Source organism: Aquila chrysaetos, chromosome 16 (assembly GCF_900496995.4).
Source record: "Aquila chrysaetos chrysaetos chromosome 16, bAquChr1.4, whole genome shotgun sequence".
NCBI classification, from domain to species: Eukaryota; Metazoa; Chordata; class Aves; order Accipitriformes; family Accipitridae; genus Aquila; species Aquila chrysaetos.
In genome coordinates, this window is record NC_044019.1 from 24667765 (window position 1) to 24685634 (window position 17870).

General features: G+C 40.5%; 1 protein-coding gene across 7 annotated transcripts in view; it reads right to left on the reverse strand.

Moving 5' to 3' along the window:
• GAS2 (growth arrest specific 2) overlaps nucleotides 1-17470 on the reverse strand; it is a 98833-nt gene extending 81363 nt beyond the window's left edge. Inside the window, exons 1-2 of one of the 7 annotated variants that reach the window (XM_030039759.2) lie at nucleotides 17336-17470; nucleotides 7213-7374 (exon numbers count right to left, since the gene is read on the reverse strand). In XM_030039759.2, the coding sequence (XP_029895619.1) occupies nucleotides 7213-7354 (142 nt within the window). In that variant the 5' untranslated portion in view covers nucleotides 7355-7374; nucleotides 17336-17470. Of the gene's footprint in view, nucleotides 1-7212; nucleotides 7375-7619; nucleotides 7632-11920; nucleotides 11989-16510; nucleotides 16759-17028; nucleotides 17221-17335 lie in introns of those variants that run through there. The other 6 variants (XM_030039757.2, XM_030039762.2, XM_030039763.2 and 3 more) reach the window with 6 other exon arrangements.
• Between the last annotated feature and the right edge of the window lie 400 nt (nucleotides 17471-17870).

Below are 17870 nucleotides of genomic sequence, written 5' to 3' on the forward strand. Positions count from 1 at the left end.
ACTTCTAATACCAGGAAAGCATCAAGGACTAATTCCTGCTCTTCCTATTAAGACACGATTTATTTACTTTTGGTGATATTTACATATGGGAATTTGGAAACAGGAATAACACTATCAACTCATTCTCCATAGGCTCTACACAGCAATCACCAGTAACAATAGGTTACCCTGAGGGGAAAAAAAAAAAAAAAAAAAAAAAAAAAGGAGGGGAAAAAAACATCCAAACTTTAAGAACTGAAGTGAGAGTGATCCCTCAGCCCATCCAGATCCACTCCTGCTACTCAAAACCAGCTTGTTTGCAAGCAGAACAACAGGTACAGGTCTGCCCACTGCTGGTCAGGGTTTTTGCCACAGATTTTTGACCAACAAGCAGCTGCCTGACTAAACCACTTCTTTTGTTTTGTTTTTCTAGTTAGTTTGGGGAAATCTATTCTCCATGAGATGTCTGGAAACTGAAAACATTAATCTGATTAGAACAGGTTCAAAACGTTTTTCATCAAAAAAAAACCCTAGGAAAAGTAGATTTAAAAAAAACAAGTAAAGCTTTTCTATACCTTTTCACTCAGAAGAGAGCAGGAAACTAACACTCAAAAGTAACAAAAATGAAGCAGATAATAAAAAAATTAATATTGTACTTCTGTAATATATTGCTGGTACATTGTAATCTGACAGTCAATGTCACCTATAACACTGAAGACAGCAGTATTATAAAGCAATATGATTACAAAAATGCTAAAGGAAAGTTGACTTCTCTAGGCCCTTGCCTGAAAACCGTTAGATACTTAAGCATCCTTTGGGCAAAAAATTGTGAGTCTTTTCAGTTTGATCAGTTAAAAATCAAAGACTAAGATAAAGATCTTTGCAGCAAACCATCTTCAGATACAACAGCAGACTTGTATTGTTGGTTGAAGTTAAACTTGGTTTTTCTAACACATTTCTACTTCAGAAATATCTGTTTAATGTGAAGTTTTTTTCCCTTTTGTATTCCCCCTTAATTCTCTCTGCCATATAGCCCACTTTATAGCTCCTGTATACCTAAATGACTTCTCCAGGCAAAAGAGCAGTAGCAGCACTGCAGACATTCAGTGGTAGCTTGTGCATAACGGACAATATTTTAGCAGTGCCTCTAGCTCAGCTGAAGCCAGGACTGAAACTATAATAGCCCACAGATACAAAAATTGAACATCTCAGCACCTCAGAAGCCTTCATCACCATTCTAGCCTACATAATTTCCCATTTGCCCCCATCAGCATTTTTGCAAGAGGTGTAAAGCCATTAGAGAGCTAAATTTTAAGAATGACAATGTTATAGGAACTGCTTTATTTTTAATAGAGTATTGCGTTTTACAGTAGACTTATTTTCTTCTAAAAAAATTATTTCAAATATGTTTAAGCTACTCAAGATTTTTATTTTATTTTGAAAAGCATAATTTTTCACACAGGTAGAAGAAAAATCATATTCTACATATCTATTCTGTCCTGTGATTTCTAGATTTATTACTTCACTGGTCAAGCATTAAAAAACCTAAAACCTATTTAGAGGTATTTTCTCTTCACACAGGCATGGAAAAATTCTTCTATCTTCTGCTATTTAACAATATGTTTATATTATTTTAAATGCTGAATTGCACTAGCAGTTTGGTCACTGCATATTGTACACTAAACTGAAGTATTTTAGTTCTGTTCCCTTTTATGAAAGCTGAAAGAATGAGTTTTGCATTGAACATCTGTATCCAATGAAAAATATATTAGGTGTCAGCTTTCAATTCACTGTATTTTATGGCTCCAAAAGGTGGCATTTCTTTGCTAAAACAGACACTCTGACATATTTAACAGTTGAAATGTATTGATTCAAATGAGAGTAATGTTCATAGCCTGAGGAAAAAAATGGCTCTGTATATTTGTATGGAAAAAACATTAAACTCCATTAAAAATGTATAACTCCCCCTATAATTACAAGAAAGCAGTTGCAATGTTTTTATAGAATGGAAATAACATTAAGCATAATAAAAAAAACAACACTAAAAGTATGAAAAAAAAAAAAAACCAAAAAAAACAAACCAGGAATATGAAGGCTTTCTCAAACCTCACAAGCATTGCTTACCCTCTCTTTTACCGCAATCACCAGATGCCCCTTAAAAAGACAAACTGTTATACCTGAACACCAACCACTTGGAAACTGTGGGCTGCTATCTCTAAGGCCACCCAGTCCTGGGGGTCCTAATGCAACCAGACTGGGAGGTCTATAAAAGAATAACTAAAAAGAGCCCATGCCCAGGGTGTGTGCCCAAGTGGTTGAAGATAAAGCATTCCCTGCGGGCCGTCTCAGACAACCAGAGCCTTCCGAAGAAGGCAGAGGGACTCAAAGACTAGATCAAAGTACCAAATTCTAGTTGGTTCCTCTATTATTGCACCGAGTTCTTCCACACTTAGTTCAATAACTACAATGCAAGACACCGACTCCGGCCTCACAACTAGCTGATTGGCTATTTTAATTGTATGCTTCTGTGGTAACACAAAACTACTAGTTTACAAATAGAAACATTTCACTCGGGTGAATCTCTGAAACACGTCAGTAGGAGGATGAGCTTCTACAATACTGAGGCACCAGTGGAACAACTCCTCCTGACCCTCTCAAATTGTGAGACATTTAAACCCAAGATAACAAAACGCAATAAAAATAAAGAAAACAAAGGCCAACCATTTTATGCACATGCAAAACTGGCTCTTTTCTGACAAGGCTACTCTGTTTCCGACAACAGCTGACAGCAAGAAAAATAGCTTTGATAGCATTGAGACGTTATCACCTACTTGAAATGGGACCTATAGACAATCCCAAAGGCATGTTGATACTAAAGAAAATTCTAAAGCCACTCAACTAAGTAAGAAACTGCATCAGTGCCAGCAGAATCACTAGAAGTATCAGTATCATGAATGTCTTCATATTCAGGTATTTAAAACCTGCGTTTCCCACTGGCTTGAGCTGAACACACTGACATTAAAAAGAAAGGTACTGCTACAGAATCTTCTTAGACAGCAAGGTGAGCCAGAACACTGAGCTGAAACAGGTTTTGCTTTAATTCAGAATCAAAGAAAGACCATTTTCTTGTAGAAGACTTCCTATCCTTCATCCCCCAAACTTTACACCTCCTTCAACACACCTTTAAATTCCAAGCCTGGTCTTCAACAAAATGCCTGTCCTAACATCCTCAACTCTCTTTTCCTTTTCTCCAAGCCTACTTCACTTTTGCACCTAAGCAACTTTTACATGCCTCATACAACACTCAACATTTACATGTGCAATTCCTCACCATCTTACCTTCTCCAACTCCTTACCGATGAGCTTCTGAAGCCCAGAAAGCTCTGTTAGGAAGAGGCCTCAGCACTGAAACCTTGGAGCCCAGACACATGCCCAAGGCACATCTCACAGGTCTATTCCGTGGTCCCATGTGCTAAATGAAGCTGGATGGAATAAGCAACAATGTAACCCTCTGCAGCTGGTAAATGGGCTCTGGGAATGGGAAAAAAACATCAGAGCTCTACACAATAGCCAAAGGGGAAACAGAGGAACCATCCCTCTGTACCTGCCCTAAACTACAGACTGGTGATGAGGCCCGGTCCTCCTGATGTCAGCCCTTTTGCTTCTGCAGACACACAAGAGAAAACCAGACAGCACTGGAGAGTACAGCAGACAAGCAAACCCTATTTGCTTTCAAGTTGCTATTTTGCCTCTGCTAGAAGGTTACTATGGCCCAACTGTGCCAATTCCCATGTGAAGCTTGCTCGAGGTGGAACAGAAGTTTTCAGTATCCACAAGAGCATTCCATTAAAGTAAGTATATACACAATCTACCAAATTTGGAGTGTGTCAGCAGTGAAAGCGTTGTCGAGTACTTCATTGGCTCTGTACATAATAAAAACAAGGCTGAGAGATGATCATGATTTGCAAGACAGTTGGGTCAGCACATCTCCTTAACTTTGCTACTGCAAGGATCTCTCGACTGAGCCACCACAGCTCAGCAGAGGGAAGCGAGGGTAAGAGACACAACATCCATAGCTCCAATCTTCCTCTCCAGCACGCAAACACCAAGCCCCGCAATGCTGACATGTCCCACTTTGAGAATGCTATAATGTACAATAGTGTATGAGTTAATCCCATCCGACACATTGATTTTATCTGCAATGTCCTTTTTCCAGCCCCCAGAATACAGGCAGCTAAAATCTATTCAGCAATGGAGCTGTAATGACAAACTGTCCTCTCAGAAGCTCTGAGTTTCTCTGACATGGTTCCAGAAATAATTAGCAAAATGCGTACAAAAGTACTAGTGATTACTAAAAAAGCCCCCACAACAATGTCCATGCTAAATTGGAATAAAACATCCAAAGTCTCAGGGTTAAAAATTCTTACAGCATTATTTTCCAGCTGCACCACCTATGTCAGTCTTCCCATTTATCACTTGGGTAAGGTCAAATTCTAGCTATGCCTAATTTCCATCTAATATCAAACCCCTTCATTCATATTATGAAGTGCAATATCCTTCCAATGTTTTCCAGTTTGTAATTTCAAACCCATACCAAGCTTTGCTGCTGCAACACTGTCACCATTTTAACTTCCAGTAACACAAGTATGTAGGACATATTTGCCTCTCCACAAAAATTTCCAAAAACACCATCAGTTGATCAAATAGTTGATCAAACTATTCTTGCCTAAATTTTTTTTTTTTTTAATCTACATTTAGTTGAAAAGATTATGTGTCCTTGTTGAATCATAGTACAAATGAACAAAATATAGATAAAACAAAACATGAACCAACATGGCAAAAATTGAAATGCATATTAATTTTCTTCATAAATTCAGAAAGCCTATTACATTAAAACTGGCATAAAGACACTTACAATGAGGCCACACAAGTTATAGCACAGAGCAAACTAGGGTGTGAATACACAGAGTATTATCTGCTCTGTGTTATCTGCACATCCATGCACATGAAAATCTACTAACCATTAATGCAAAGTACATTATTTCTCCCATGAAGGGAAAAAAAACCACAACAAAACAAACAAAAGAGTCTTGCATATCCTTTTATCCTTTTGAATGCTGAAATGTGAGAGTACAAACAGGTTTTTACAAGGTAACAGCATGCTATAAATTCATACCTATTTTATCTTACAGCAACATGCTCATGCATCCTTCCTCTCATTAAATTTAACCTAAATTACACAGTAATTAAACCAAATATGAATTCTGAGTTAATATATTTATATGAATATTAATTACTTTAATTCAGTTACACTTAATTTATTTTGAATGCAAATTTTAACTTAATTGAATTATTAATTTGAATAACAATGTCTACACAGGAATTCAAAGCAGTTTAACAAGTCACTATAATTTCAGTTCTTGAGGACAAACTCTGAGAAAAGAAGAGGTTGGTGGGAGAAGGTGTGGGGGAACACATTAAGCAAGTGAACTGTGTATCCTGCTTAATTAAGAGAAGGTTGCGCCCATTTAGTTCTGCAGTGCAGAATTTGGTGTCCATATGAAAAATCAGATTTTTAATTATAGTTGGCATTTCAGAACCTCCTGCTGGTTGCTACTTTCTTGCTAAAAAACTGACCTCATTCCTAAACTTGTCACTGTGAGAACTCTGTTATGAACTGCAAACAAGCTTCTATTTGTTTTAGAGTGGCTCACTAAAACTTCATTGTTTAAAACATTTAAACAATATATTAAATCCTTAATGGAATGTGCTGCTTCTAATTCAAAAAACAGTCTTTTGGATTGCTATCTTGTGGTAATTGGAACGAGAAGTCAGGATTTCTGGATTTTGTTCTGGCATCGCCTAAACGATTTTATATTCAAAACTCATTAATTTAAATGGAAGTACCACACAAAGATGTAATTTAAAACAAGTGCCACTTTTGCAGTTGTGGATTCACAACTATTCCAACTCTAAAATGGTTACCGCCTACCTGCAAAATACTGTGTTCTTGCATTCTACTGACATTGTACTTATTGACTACACCTCTCGTAACACAGTGATACTTCCCTTCCTCTTAAAAAATGAGGAAATACAGCAAGCTAGAATATGCAGATGAAAGGCACTAGATATACTCTATTATTGTGTGATATCACTGAGTTGGTTCAGCTACAGCACTTGCCAAGACAAGACACTGCCTACGTCTCACCAGAACAGGCTTCCAGAAAAAAAGCCCCAAAACCCCCAAAACCACACACACCAAATTTAAAAACGCTCATCCAAATTTTCCTCCAAAAAACCATCAACGAAAGTTTCATGTAAACATCACCTCCTCTGAAATATTTTCTCCTTTTTGTTTAATGAGAGGAACGGCTGGCATGTTTCCCTTGGGATGAGGTACTTCGTAACTCATGTACGTCTTCGATAGAAGAATCCTTTGGGCTTACAGAGATCACACAAAAGCCATTTTCCCCTGAATGTTCTCAACAAACAACATACTAATTCCTGGCTCATAGTTTCTAAATTCCACCTTCTTGAATGAGTCGTATATCCCAAAGAACTGCCTCTCCCCTTCCTGCCAGGGACATACTCTCATTTGCTCCTCTTCATGTGTACCCGATTTTTCTGTTGGCTTTTGGTACGCATCCTCTTTCCTCAACAACATGTTTTGGCTTCACACACCGAGACATACAGCTGCAACCAGTAAATCCCCAGGTCCCAGCTGCAGCCACTAGCTCAGACCCCTTTATGCACAAGCTTCCACAGCTCTTAGCATGCATTGCCTTGGGTGGTAGTTCTCAATCACTGCTTGGTCAGCAAAGAACTATTTAATGGCTCCTTCCATTCAAGACAGTACACCCATACTCTTTAGGGGGCCTACCAATAAAAATGGAAAACATAGGCGATGGCAGTAATTAGCACCATGCAGCTTAATGGTATTAATACAGAAAACACAAGCAAAAGAACATTTAAAAGAAAATGTGAGGAAAAATAAACATGAAATGAATAATAAAGTTCAATTATGCTACTCACAGAAACACTGTGGAGGCAAATTACTTATTAGCTTTTCTGACTTTGCTAACAGTTGCACTGTGTGTGGCGGTAGCTACCTAATCATAACCACCTTTATTTCTGAAACACAAAGAAGCCTGAAGGAAGGACCGAATTCCCAGCTAACAGCGTATAGAGTTCTTTTACTGCCCAGTATCTGCATTCCATCTTATTGTATCTTACCCAGTAGGTTTGTGAGCCACAGGGCCAAATCCTCTTTCATCGGCAACAAGTTGGCCTCATGTCTACTTGCAAGCCACTGACTGTATTGATGCATATCAGAGAGGCCAGGGCCACGTGCCTTCGGGCTCAGAGCAGTGCACATTGCTTATCCACTTGTTGTACCTGTTTTATTATATATATACAAAAAAAAAAAAAAAATTACTTCATTATACCAAATCTAGTTTCACAGGTTCTCTTTTTAGAGTTGTAGAAGATAGTAACTATGATTCTAAGAAATCACGTCAGACAAACAGATGTGGGATCCAACACATGAATACAACATCAATGACTGAAGGTTTGTTTTGTTCATGGATGACATTGCAAGTGATTAAATCATACAGATAAATGTCAACTTCATTCGTACTCACCAAGCTACACATGTTGCCAACACATAACCAAATATTCTGCAAGGAATGATTAAAATCAAATCAAAATAAACATTTTACACAAAGCTAACAACTCACTACAGTGCCTGATCCAATACCCATTCAAAATAAATGGAAAGCTTCAGAGATTTTTGGATCAGGCCCCAGAAAAGCACGGGAACAACTGAGTTACGCTACTACAGCAAACTTACTAACAATTAACAAATGCTGTTACCAAAAGGAATCAGTCTATTCTACAGCTTCAGAAAAATTAAAGAAAAAACCCACACCAAATATATTTACTGAATAGTATTATTTCTTCAGAAAGCAGCACAACAGCTAGTGCTGGTCACCCACACTTCCCACTTCCACCTTTTCTACAAAGACTCCTCTGCTTCAGTAACAACATACTGAAACTTCAGTTTCAGGTAAGACCATACGTCATGTGTTAAATATTAGTTAAGTGTTGTGAGTCTTGCAGCAGCCAGAGACGTTAGGCCCACCGGACCTATATCTCTGCTCCTGAAGGAGTAATTCCCCCATCTGTGGCAGAAGCATGCTAAGGAAAGAAGGTTATTTTTCTCTCTGAAAAGAAACTCAGACCTGGACCCTAATGCTCGTAGCAAGGAGCCGAGATACTTTCTTGCCTGGTAGGCTGTAGCCTGCTGAAAGCCCAGTCACGCCAACTAGCAGTCACGGGGTCTTACATAGGCGGCACTAGACAGACGTTAACTGGAGGTGGGAGGTCCGTAAGGAATAGTTCTTTGCCTATTGTCAACTGGGTGATCCACACCAACTGCGGTTACACGAGCCAACTGGCTTCAGCTTAAGATACTCCGCAAACACTGCTCCTTTCTGTCCTTTGCATACCTTTCAAGTCAGGTAAGAGGTAGTTGTGGCTTTAAAAACAACAACACAAAAGAACAATTTGTTATACTATTCCATTGTGGCCTGGAATAACAAGAATACTGAAAACAATTCCTTTGCCAAAAAAAGGAAAATGTCTACTCAATGTAAAAAGCAATTGCCTTTCCATAAAATTGTGCTTTAACTGACATTTCCAAATATATTAAATGCTATTTGGGATATTTTAATGCTTACATTAAAACAAGCTTGCGTATTTTAACCATACCCTGAGTAACTAAACTCCTCATTCGCAAAAACATCTGCTTAAGCTCTTGTTGAGAGTACCTCACCCCAAATCCTGAAGTCTGGTTTGCCCTTGAGATAGATACTGTAGCTTTCACTACAAATATACTCCTTACTGAAATTGGACAATTTTTTCAGTTGGGGAGGTGGGAAAATAAACATAAAGAAGACTTTATTCCCTTGTACATTTCTAAGTAAATTTTACATTTTTCTAACAACAACAACAACAAAAAATCCTTATGTATCAAAGTTCCTTTGAAAGCAGAGGAGTTTAAGGCAGACTGAAGTATGTAATTTAAGCACAGCTCTGTTCTGAAAACTGACTTTGTAAAAATGTCAGCTTGGATTTATGGTTTCCTGGTTGATTAAATCCAAATCATACCTGTTCATTAGGGGCGGGGTGCGAGGGAGTGGAGGGAGAAGAATTAGGCTGTTAACTCTGCAAAAATCAGTCTGGAATGTCACTCTCAAAATAGATTCCTTTGGACTGGATGATACTAACAGCTAAGGAATTACAATGACAGTATATCTTAAGTTGCTCTAAGTCACTCAGAACCATGCAATTTAGTTCTTCAAATCACCGCTTCATTTTGGATGGAAGCAGAGGCAAGATGGGTAATTGACATCCCCTCGTCTTCAAAGACTATATGGGAAAAGTCGAGTATAAATACCTCTGTCATGTACTTTCTTTCCAGAAAAAAAGCCTTTATATATATTTTTTTTTTTTTTTTTGTACTGATTTCTGGAGTCTATAAACCCCATTGATATGGTGAGAACCAGAACTGAAACTAGTTTATTCTCTTGAACCACCTCTGAAATGATATCGGTAAAAAGTAATAAAAAAAGTCTCATTCCTGAATGTTCACTTCATATACAATACACAAATAAAGCAAAGTAAAAATACATCATTTTTTGGCATCAATTTTTCAGTTTATTAACACCTATATATCTAAATGTTTAGGAAACAAGATCCTGCAATTTGCTTCTTTTGACATAGAGATTGGAAAAATATACCTGAAAAAAGAAGCACAATTATACTAAAGGAACCAGTTAGACACTGCACCTCTTCACCGGAAATAATTTCACAGTTCATACATGCTTTAAGGAGGGGGTTAGACTAGATGACCCCTGCAGGTCCCTTGCAACTTAAATTATTCTGTAATATTATATTTCAAGGATGCACACAGCAATATTCATCATGGGACCCTAAGCAGGGTCTGCCCTGTTAGGAGTATAACTCATGGCACACACACTGAGCTGGGTCGCGTTAAGAGGAAAACTACAGCGACAACATCCTTTTCCTTCACCTCAGGAAGGGTCCACCTACCTTGTGACTTCCAAGATTATGCATATTAAGTGCCCTATGAAACCTGGAGCTAATTAATAATCAAGAGCATTATAATATGCCTGACAGCCAGCCAGATAGGATACAGGCTGCTGCCACTGGTGGGGCTGAAGTAATTCTAAGGTCTGAAAGTTGCATTTCTTTAAGACTAGACAAAAGAGAGGGAAGACTTCTGGAGCAGCTACATGGAGGCAGTTTGGGTTTCCCCATCAGTCCGTGAAACAAGCACAGCAGTCTGTTTACGCTTCAGCCTGATCTCTGTGGAGACGCAGAGCAGAGAATTCAGGGATTTGAGATGTTACTTCAGTTTGTCTCTAAAATACAGGGCTGTCTTTAAATATACTTCATACTGACCTACCTCTTGTTTCATAAAACTCAGCAACCAGGCTGGGTAAAGGTCTCAGGGAACTTTTGAGACTCACTGAAGGAAGAAAAGCGGGAGAACAAAGAGCTCTGATTTTGGAGGATGCATGGGTGCTTCAGTTTCGTACTAACTGTGGTAGTAAGAAGAGAGAAGATCCAGAGACAAGAAGGGTATTCTGAGTTTAAGGTAGTTTTAATAGGACACAGGTTCTCAGAATGGGAAACTGGGAAAGATGAGGAAAGGCAGATAGACAGGTGACAAAAAAATCTCTAGAAGCTGAAAATGATTCAGGCATCTCTATACCGGGACTAGGTCTGCTTGAAATAGTAGCCCTGAATTAACAATCATTTATGGGTTAATTTGTGAAGCAGGCATGCAAAGTGAGGACTGTGGAATGAGAAAGTTAATACTGATGAAGAGTCTCCACTGAGAAGAACCCTGAAGAACCACATAGAATCCAACCTTACCTTTGTGTAAGTTTTCTTTAATTTCATTTCTGAAAGAAATTAATTTTCCCCTTCCCCGCTACTTCTCTGAAAACCTGCCCTACATTTCAGTAAAATACTTTGTCAGGCTCAAAGTAACAAAATTCCTACCTTGGATTTTTAAAATTAAAAAAAAATTTAAAAAAATCAGTCCTCAAGAAGCAGAGCACAATTTGTTACCTGTACCTCCTGTCACAAATTCTGCAAATGATATTGTGGGTCAGTTATCTAAATGCAAGCATCAGAAGCTATCAAAATCTTAATTATTCTTTATGCAAACACTGGCCGCTGCTGAACTTCTAAGTTTAACTTAAGCCTCCACGACACTTCAGTGCTGAAGTACCTAAGCTTCATTAAAGTGTTCATCTACTTCATCAATTGTAATAGCCCATACATTAACTATTAAAACTTCAGCACATACTAGCTGAGATCTGTGAAGAAGCTGAACTGAGTTAGTTAGGTGAAGGTGACAGCAGCTGGGTCCTGAGCTCCTTCAAGACCCTTTTGAAGATTCTACCTGTAGTAAAGGCCAGGTTCTTGATTCTTCTCTCAGATACCATCAACTCACCTCCTTAAAGTGTCTTAACATATTTATTTTCTGGTGAGCTGGAGAAAAGTTTATTGACAATTTAGCAGCAAGGAATTTGGTCAAAGAAATGGACTAACTCGCCACAGAAGGAGCCAGCAGCGTTCAAGGATACTTCACCACAGCTCAGGCAAGCCTCTTTGGCTCCAACAACTATTTCATCCTTTCCTTTTGGCAGACATGAGGTATGAACAAAGTAGCCAAAAAATATTGGTTTTCCTAATCTCACTACTTTCTAACAGCAACATCAAATCATCATATATACAGCTCTTTAAAACTAGCCAACACAAACACATCAAATATTTTGTAGAATGTTACGCTTCTCTATAAACTGTTGAGGCTGATGTGATATGCAGAAGCATTTTCAAAACTTACCTCTAAATGCTTTGTTCCTCAAAAAGCAACTTCTTCCCCCTTCTATTCTGAATGCAGACAAGGAAAGGTCTTTAACTACTTTTCATTCTGTTTTGTTACAGGTCATATTTATGCAGCACAGCCTTTTTTTCCACCTCTCTCAATAAGAGGACGACATCTCAAATTCTTAGACTTATTGTCTAGCTGAAGAATTCAGTGTGGGATAGTTTACAGTAGACCCAGTGACATGTAATAGATTCAACACACTAAAAGGTTATATTTCTCTCTGCTTGCTTCTACCAAACAGTGAAGTTTTTATTTTGCTTTACAGTAGTACATTTAGTTTTCTGTGTATTGTAGCTCACCACTTGTATTTTGCCAGCAGGGTAACTTACGCTATCTGCTGATTGTTGTCACTTATCATAAGGTGAAAGCAATGAGAATCAAACAAGTAATCTTCTGTAATTCCACTGGCTTTTGTTGGGGTTAACTGGTAGAACAAAAGGATTCAAGAATGATACACTCTGTACTCAAAACACACAGGAGGCAAAGACTGTTAATCCAGAAAGTAAAACTGGCTGCACAGTTAGGCACTCACAGTTGCAGATGCCTGGATTCGATTCCAGTTCCTATTCCAACCACTCTCCTTACCTGTAAAATTGCAATAATAGTATAATCTGGAGGAAAAAAATTATTCTATATAGTAAATATATATATATAAAAGCGTGCATGTATGCATAGATATGCATACACAGAAAATACACATGCTCTACCCTGTGAGTTAATCATACAAAACAGTAGATTCTTACTCCAGATTACCCATCCAGCTCCAGCATATATATATAATGGCTTATACTGAGTAGCTGCTGGCTACGCAGTGCTCTCTGTGCTACATGAGTTTCATTGTCGCTTCAGCCTGGCTCCTAATTACATGTGCGTTTAGTTCTCAAACAAAAGGGGGCTTGAACCAGTCCTTTTAACTTGTTCCTAGATACAATCCTTCCAGGTCAGGGATGAAGAAGTCTTACTGACTCACTTGCTCTTTATGACTTGGTTTAAGAATTAGGATAGACATTAAGTATCCAGCGAAACAAGCATTTTTATTTTTATTTGTATTTGTATTCAGTTAGAAAAGAATAAAAATATGTTAAAATTGTCTCTGGAGGGAAAAAAAAAAATAAGTCATAAAGCAAATGCAGAACTCTATACAGACATCAATCAAATCCTCTCTGATGCAAAGGTCCTACATGATGTCCCTTTTGCGCCACACCAGCTTGACTGTGACACCGTGCAACAGACATCTGTTTTGCCCCGCCCCCAGGTACTATCGCCTAGCAGGCAAGCTAATTGACCGGCTCTGTTCAGTTGGCAGCCAAACCAGAGTTATCCAGGACTGAAGATTTGCGCGTATGCCAGTTCAGTGGCCTAGTTGCTCTACAAAGTTGGAACAACTGCAACAGAAGATGGCGTAACTCTGCCTTGGACACTGGGTTCAAAGACTCTATTTCATAAAATCTTCACAGAATTAAATAAGCAGGCTTTATGCTTGTGAAATGAGGTCTCGTAATATGATTGAAGAAGCACATTAGCTATCAGTTGTAGAAGACACAAAACAACATGCACACAACTGTGCAATAGTTTTACTGTCAGTGGTAGAGAGAGCAGACAGCAACTTAGACAAGAGCAGCAACAGTTTTCTCTGAAGGAACTGGAACTTGAGCACTAGACTGCACATTGGCTTTGACAGAGGGGTATCGGCTATAACTGCAGACAATCTCCTGCTGTCTTAGAGAGAAGGTAATGCTATTGGAAAGCAGCCATCCTGGAAAGAGAGGAGACAGAGGATCAAAAGCCAGAACAGAGCTCATGAGTATCTGGCAAGGGTCTCTGCTGGATCTCCCTGCTAGTTCTAATCACCTCAAGCAGATGGAAAAGAACAGAACTTTTGAAACTTTACTGGAGTTTAAGTGGACAGTGTGAAGCATTCACTTGCTGTAACTACAAGTTGGGTGCAAAAGAGGCTTAAATAAAAGATTCAATGCTTATAAACAGATTAAGTTGCAGCAACAAAACGCACATTTGTGCAAGCAGAGATGAGGCTTCCCACACTTTGGGAGCCATACTTGCAATCACCACTTTCACATACTCAATTTTACACACATAGCACATCCAAGCATAAATACATTCACATCTGAAAACTGCTTTCAGTTTTCCTATCTCAGTGTTGGCACATTTTTCAGATTTGGAGAGTATACCATTAGTCCACAGACTAAAGGCTGCTCTTGTTTTTCTACCCCCTCACCCATATACATACATATGTGTATACACACACATATATGCAGAAAGGGGGGGGGGAGATATATGAATGTCTTCCTTTGAGAGCCACAGAGGTAACTAACAACTTCTGTAACTGATATTTTTAATGTCAGGAAACTGTTCCCTATGGTGAGATCTGCTAGACAGTGGAATAATTTCCCCAAGTGAAAGCGTGAAAGCTCCCCTACTTGAAATCCTTAAAATGGATTAAAAGAAGCAGTAGGAAAAAACACAGAGACCTGTCACTCACTGGTAGATGTTACTCAGTCAACCTTTACCACCTGCAATTTCCAGTTTACTACAGAACAGTAATCACTCTCATTTTTGCCCTTTTATATATGTAAAAACAAACACAATCACTTTTAAAGTGATTCTGCTACTACATTGCATAGCTCCCCTTCAAAAGCTATTGCAGAGCTTTCCCTTCTGTAAGAAACAACAGGTTGTTCTTGTCTGCATCATCCTAAATACATATATCTGTAATCTTAGTTTTCTCACTACCATAAACAAGCAGATAAAACATAAGCTCACAAATGCAGCAAGCATATTTTTGTAAGGAAATTCAATTTTTCTAGTTATTTTATTATCCTTATAAACTATACCACAACCAATTTAGCCCAAGGTTTCTGGAGCTTTCCCAGATTAACTTGGAGCATACTGTACATGTTAGGAGCAGGGGGAGGGGCACTGGAGGGGAACCACCATCTGAAACTCATTAATCAATTAGAATTTTTAAGGGCTTACATCAAAATGTGATCTACACTGATAAAGTAAACTTTAATCACAAGAAGCCTTTGTCCTTTACGTTATGAATATACATGTTACAAATGTGTGCAGTACTTTGAGCGGAGGATAGAGAACCTGGCACAACAGCTTACCGATACTTTAGACCTGCAAGGCCCTTGGTCTGAGGCCAGACCAAACCGAAGTTAACCGCACTTAAAAATCTGAGCTAATCATTGGAAGCCTAGACACTTTCAGGACTATGCCTAACAGAAACAATTTTGTTGCCTTGATAATGTCTCTTCTACCAAAAGGAAAGCAAAAAGTCCTTCTCACATAGACCAAAACAAAACTTTAGGAATGTTCAATATCTACTTGCTCATAAAATTATAACTTCTGGAAACTGAGCCCAATTCCTAACACAGCCCAAAAACTTTCAAGTTGACTTCTCTTTGCCTGGCTCTTACTGTATGTTTTTCTGCTTGTCTAAGCAAAAGAGCCATTAAAAATTAGTACAAAAGAAGTTTCAACCGCCACCAACTAGAAAAGGAAATACAAATTAAAACTGACCTATCGCATCTTACAAGGAGTATAAGCGTGTCTCTTGCTGCAAGGACACTATGCAGACAGTATTACAAGCTGACTCCCAATCATCAGCTTTGCTCTTAATTATGAAGTTCCATTTCTAAATCCTGTCCTGAAATTAGTGTGAAGCTTAACTTAGAGGTGTAAAGTGGAGCTGAAGAAGTACTTTGGATAGTAAGTGTGCCAATTTAAATAAGACTGTGGGTAAAATAAATAAAGCGACCAAATAAATTAGTAGCCTAAAGTCAGTAAGAGCTAGAAACTTGAGGATAGTACTGACTCTTCCTCACCTCACCTCCTCCATCTAGATTTGGCTGTGGTTCCAACTAGGGTACCACGGTATAATGCTGATCAGATGGCCTATGGTACCATATGATATGAATTTAGGGATGTCAGCTAATTTCCTATTAAATCACAATCCACATCACAAAACCATCATAAACCCATTACGCTTGGCACAGCATCTACTCCACAGTGAAGAAACCATTCATAACTTAATGTACATGGAAACCAAAGAATACTTTTTTTGTTCCTTTTTCACTTCAACGTAATGTCAGAAGCGTGCTGGAACTGCACCGGGGAGCCTGCAACGCATCCTTTCTAGTGCCCCGAGAGCCCTTCTCCCCAGGGAGCACGCAAAGCCCGTACAGCCAGCGGGCTCAGCTGACACACACCACTGCAGCAGGATGCTGACAGCAATCCTAGATAGGGAAGACGGCAACCTTCATTTCTTACACGTAAAGCACTAGGGAAGAAACAGAGCCCTCTTAAAGTCAAACTATTCCCTCCTCAGATTTGAATCTAGAGCCTGGAGAGGAAAGCAAGAACCTGGAAGGACGGGGGAGCGCACAGCGAGTAGGAACTACCCGAAAGACGGGCTAGAAAAGCGCACACCGCCTCGTAAGGGGAATCCCCCCCCTCCCCGTGTTGTGCCCGCACCGCTCCCAGCACCCGGCAGCCGCCCCCCCCCGCCCCGCTCTCACCCACCGCGGAGCCCGGCTCTGCGCTGCCCCGGGATGCGTTTGTCCTCCTCGGGGCCCCTCCGCAGCAAGGCTGAGCTAATGGCTTTGCCATGAGTGCGGGAAGCACCGCTCCCAGGTCTGCCCCTCGGGGGCAGGACCAAGCAAACCCGCCGCGGCCCCCGACCCTCCGCGGGATGCCCGGGGCGATCGGCCAGCAACCCCCGGGCTAGCCGCGGCGAGCCCCGGCTGAACCGCTCGTCCAGCCCCGCCGCACACCCACGCACGCTCTCATTCCGCCTCCGCGATGCTTTCAAACTCTGGACAGCCAGAGCGCGGGAGAAAAGAATAAAAAAAAAAAAAAAAAACAAAACAAAAAAACCCAACAAAACAGAGAAAGCCCCCCGCTGCCCAGCCCGCAGGCAGCCCCCCCCGCCCCGCAGCCCGGTGCCCACCACCGAGCCCTGCCGCTTCCCCGGCGGGCCCCCCACGGCCGCCCCGGGACACGGAGATGGGGGGGGGGGGGGGAGAAGGAAACAAAAGCACCTACTCCGCAGCGACGAACCACCGGGCAAACCTCACCTTCCCGCTTCGCTCCCCGGCCCCTTTCTCTTTAAACTCGAAGGCAGCCGGCGAACCACGCGAAACGCCCTCAATTTAAAGAAACCCGGGCTGCGGGCTCCGCCGTGGGGTCGGCAGCGAGCCCTGCCGGGGGCGGGCAGGCAGGCAGGCAGGCAGGCAGGCAGGCAGGCAGGCAGGCAGGCAGGCAGGCAGGCAGGCAAGCAAGCAAGCAAGCAAGCAAGCAAGCAAGCAAGCAAGCAAGGCAGGGCTCGGCTCCCGGGGCCGCACTCACCGGCCGCCCGGCGCGCCGCTGAGCCCCCCGCCTCCGGCAGCCGCCGCCGTCCCCCCGAGCGGAGCTGAGCAGACCGGCAGCAGCCGCGCTGCCGCTCTTCATACTTCTGTCCGCTCCGCTCGGTGCTCTCTTTGGGAAACCCTTTTTTTTTTTTTTTTTTTTTTTTTTTTTTTTTTCCCCTCTCCGAAACCGATTTCCTATATTTCAGCAGTCCACACAGGCTGAACGGAAGTTAAATACTTACTTTTTTTCAGAGGGACGGCAAAGGCAGTTCACACTGATTTACCCTTGAAATGCTGAGATATTGTATTACAGCCCTTGGCAGCAAGTTGGTGCTTGGGTCCATTTCACTTTTATTATTACTACTCCGTTTCCAAGCCTCTTGATTGTGGAAAAAGAAAAAAAAAAAAAAAAAAGGAGAAGGGAAAATTTCACATCCAAGATAAAACTCTCTTTTTCTTTAATTTGACTAGTTGTCTCTGGAATATTTTAACACTTAGTAGCACCTCTTTTAATTGCCACTTTCTTTTCTCTT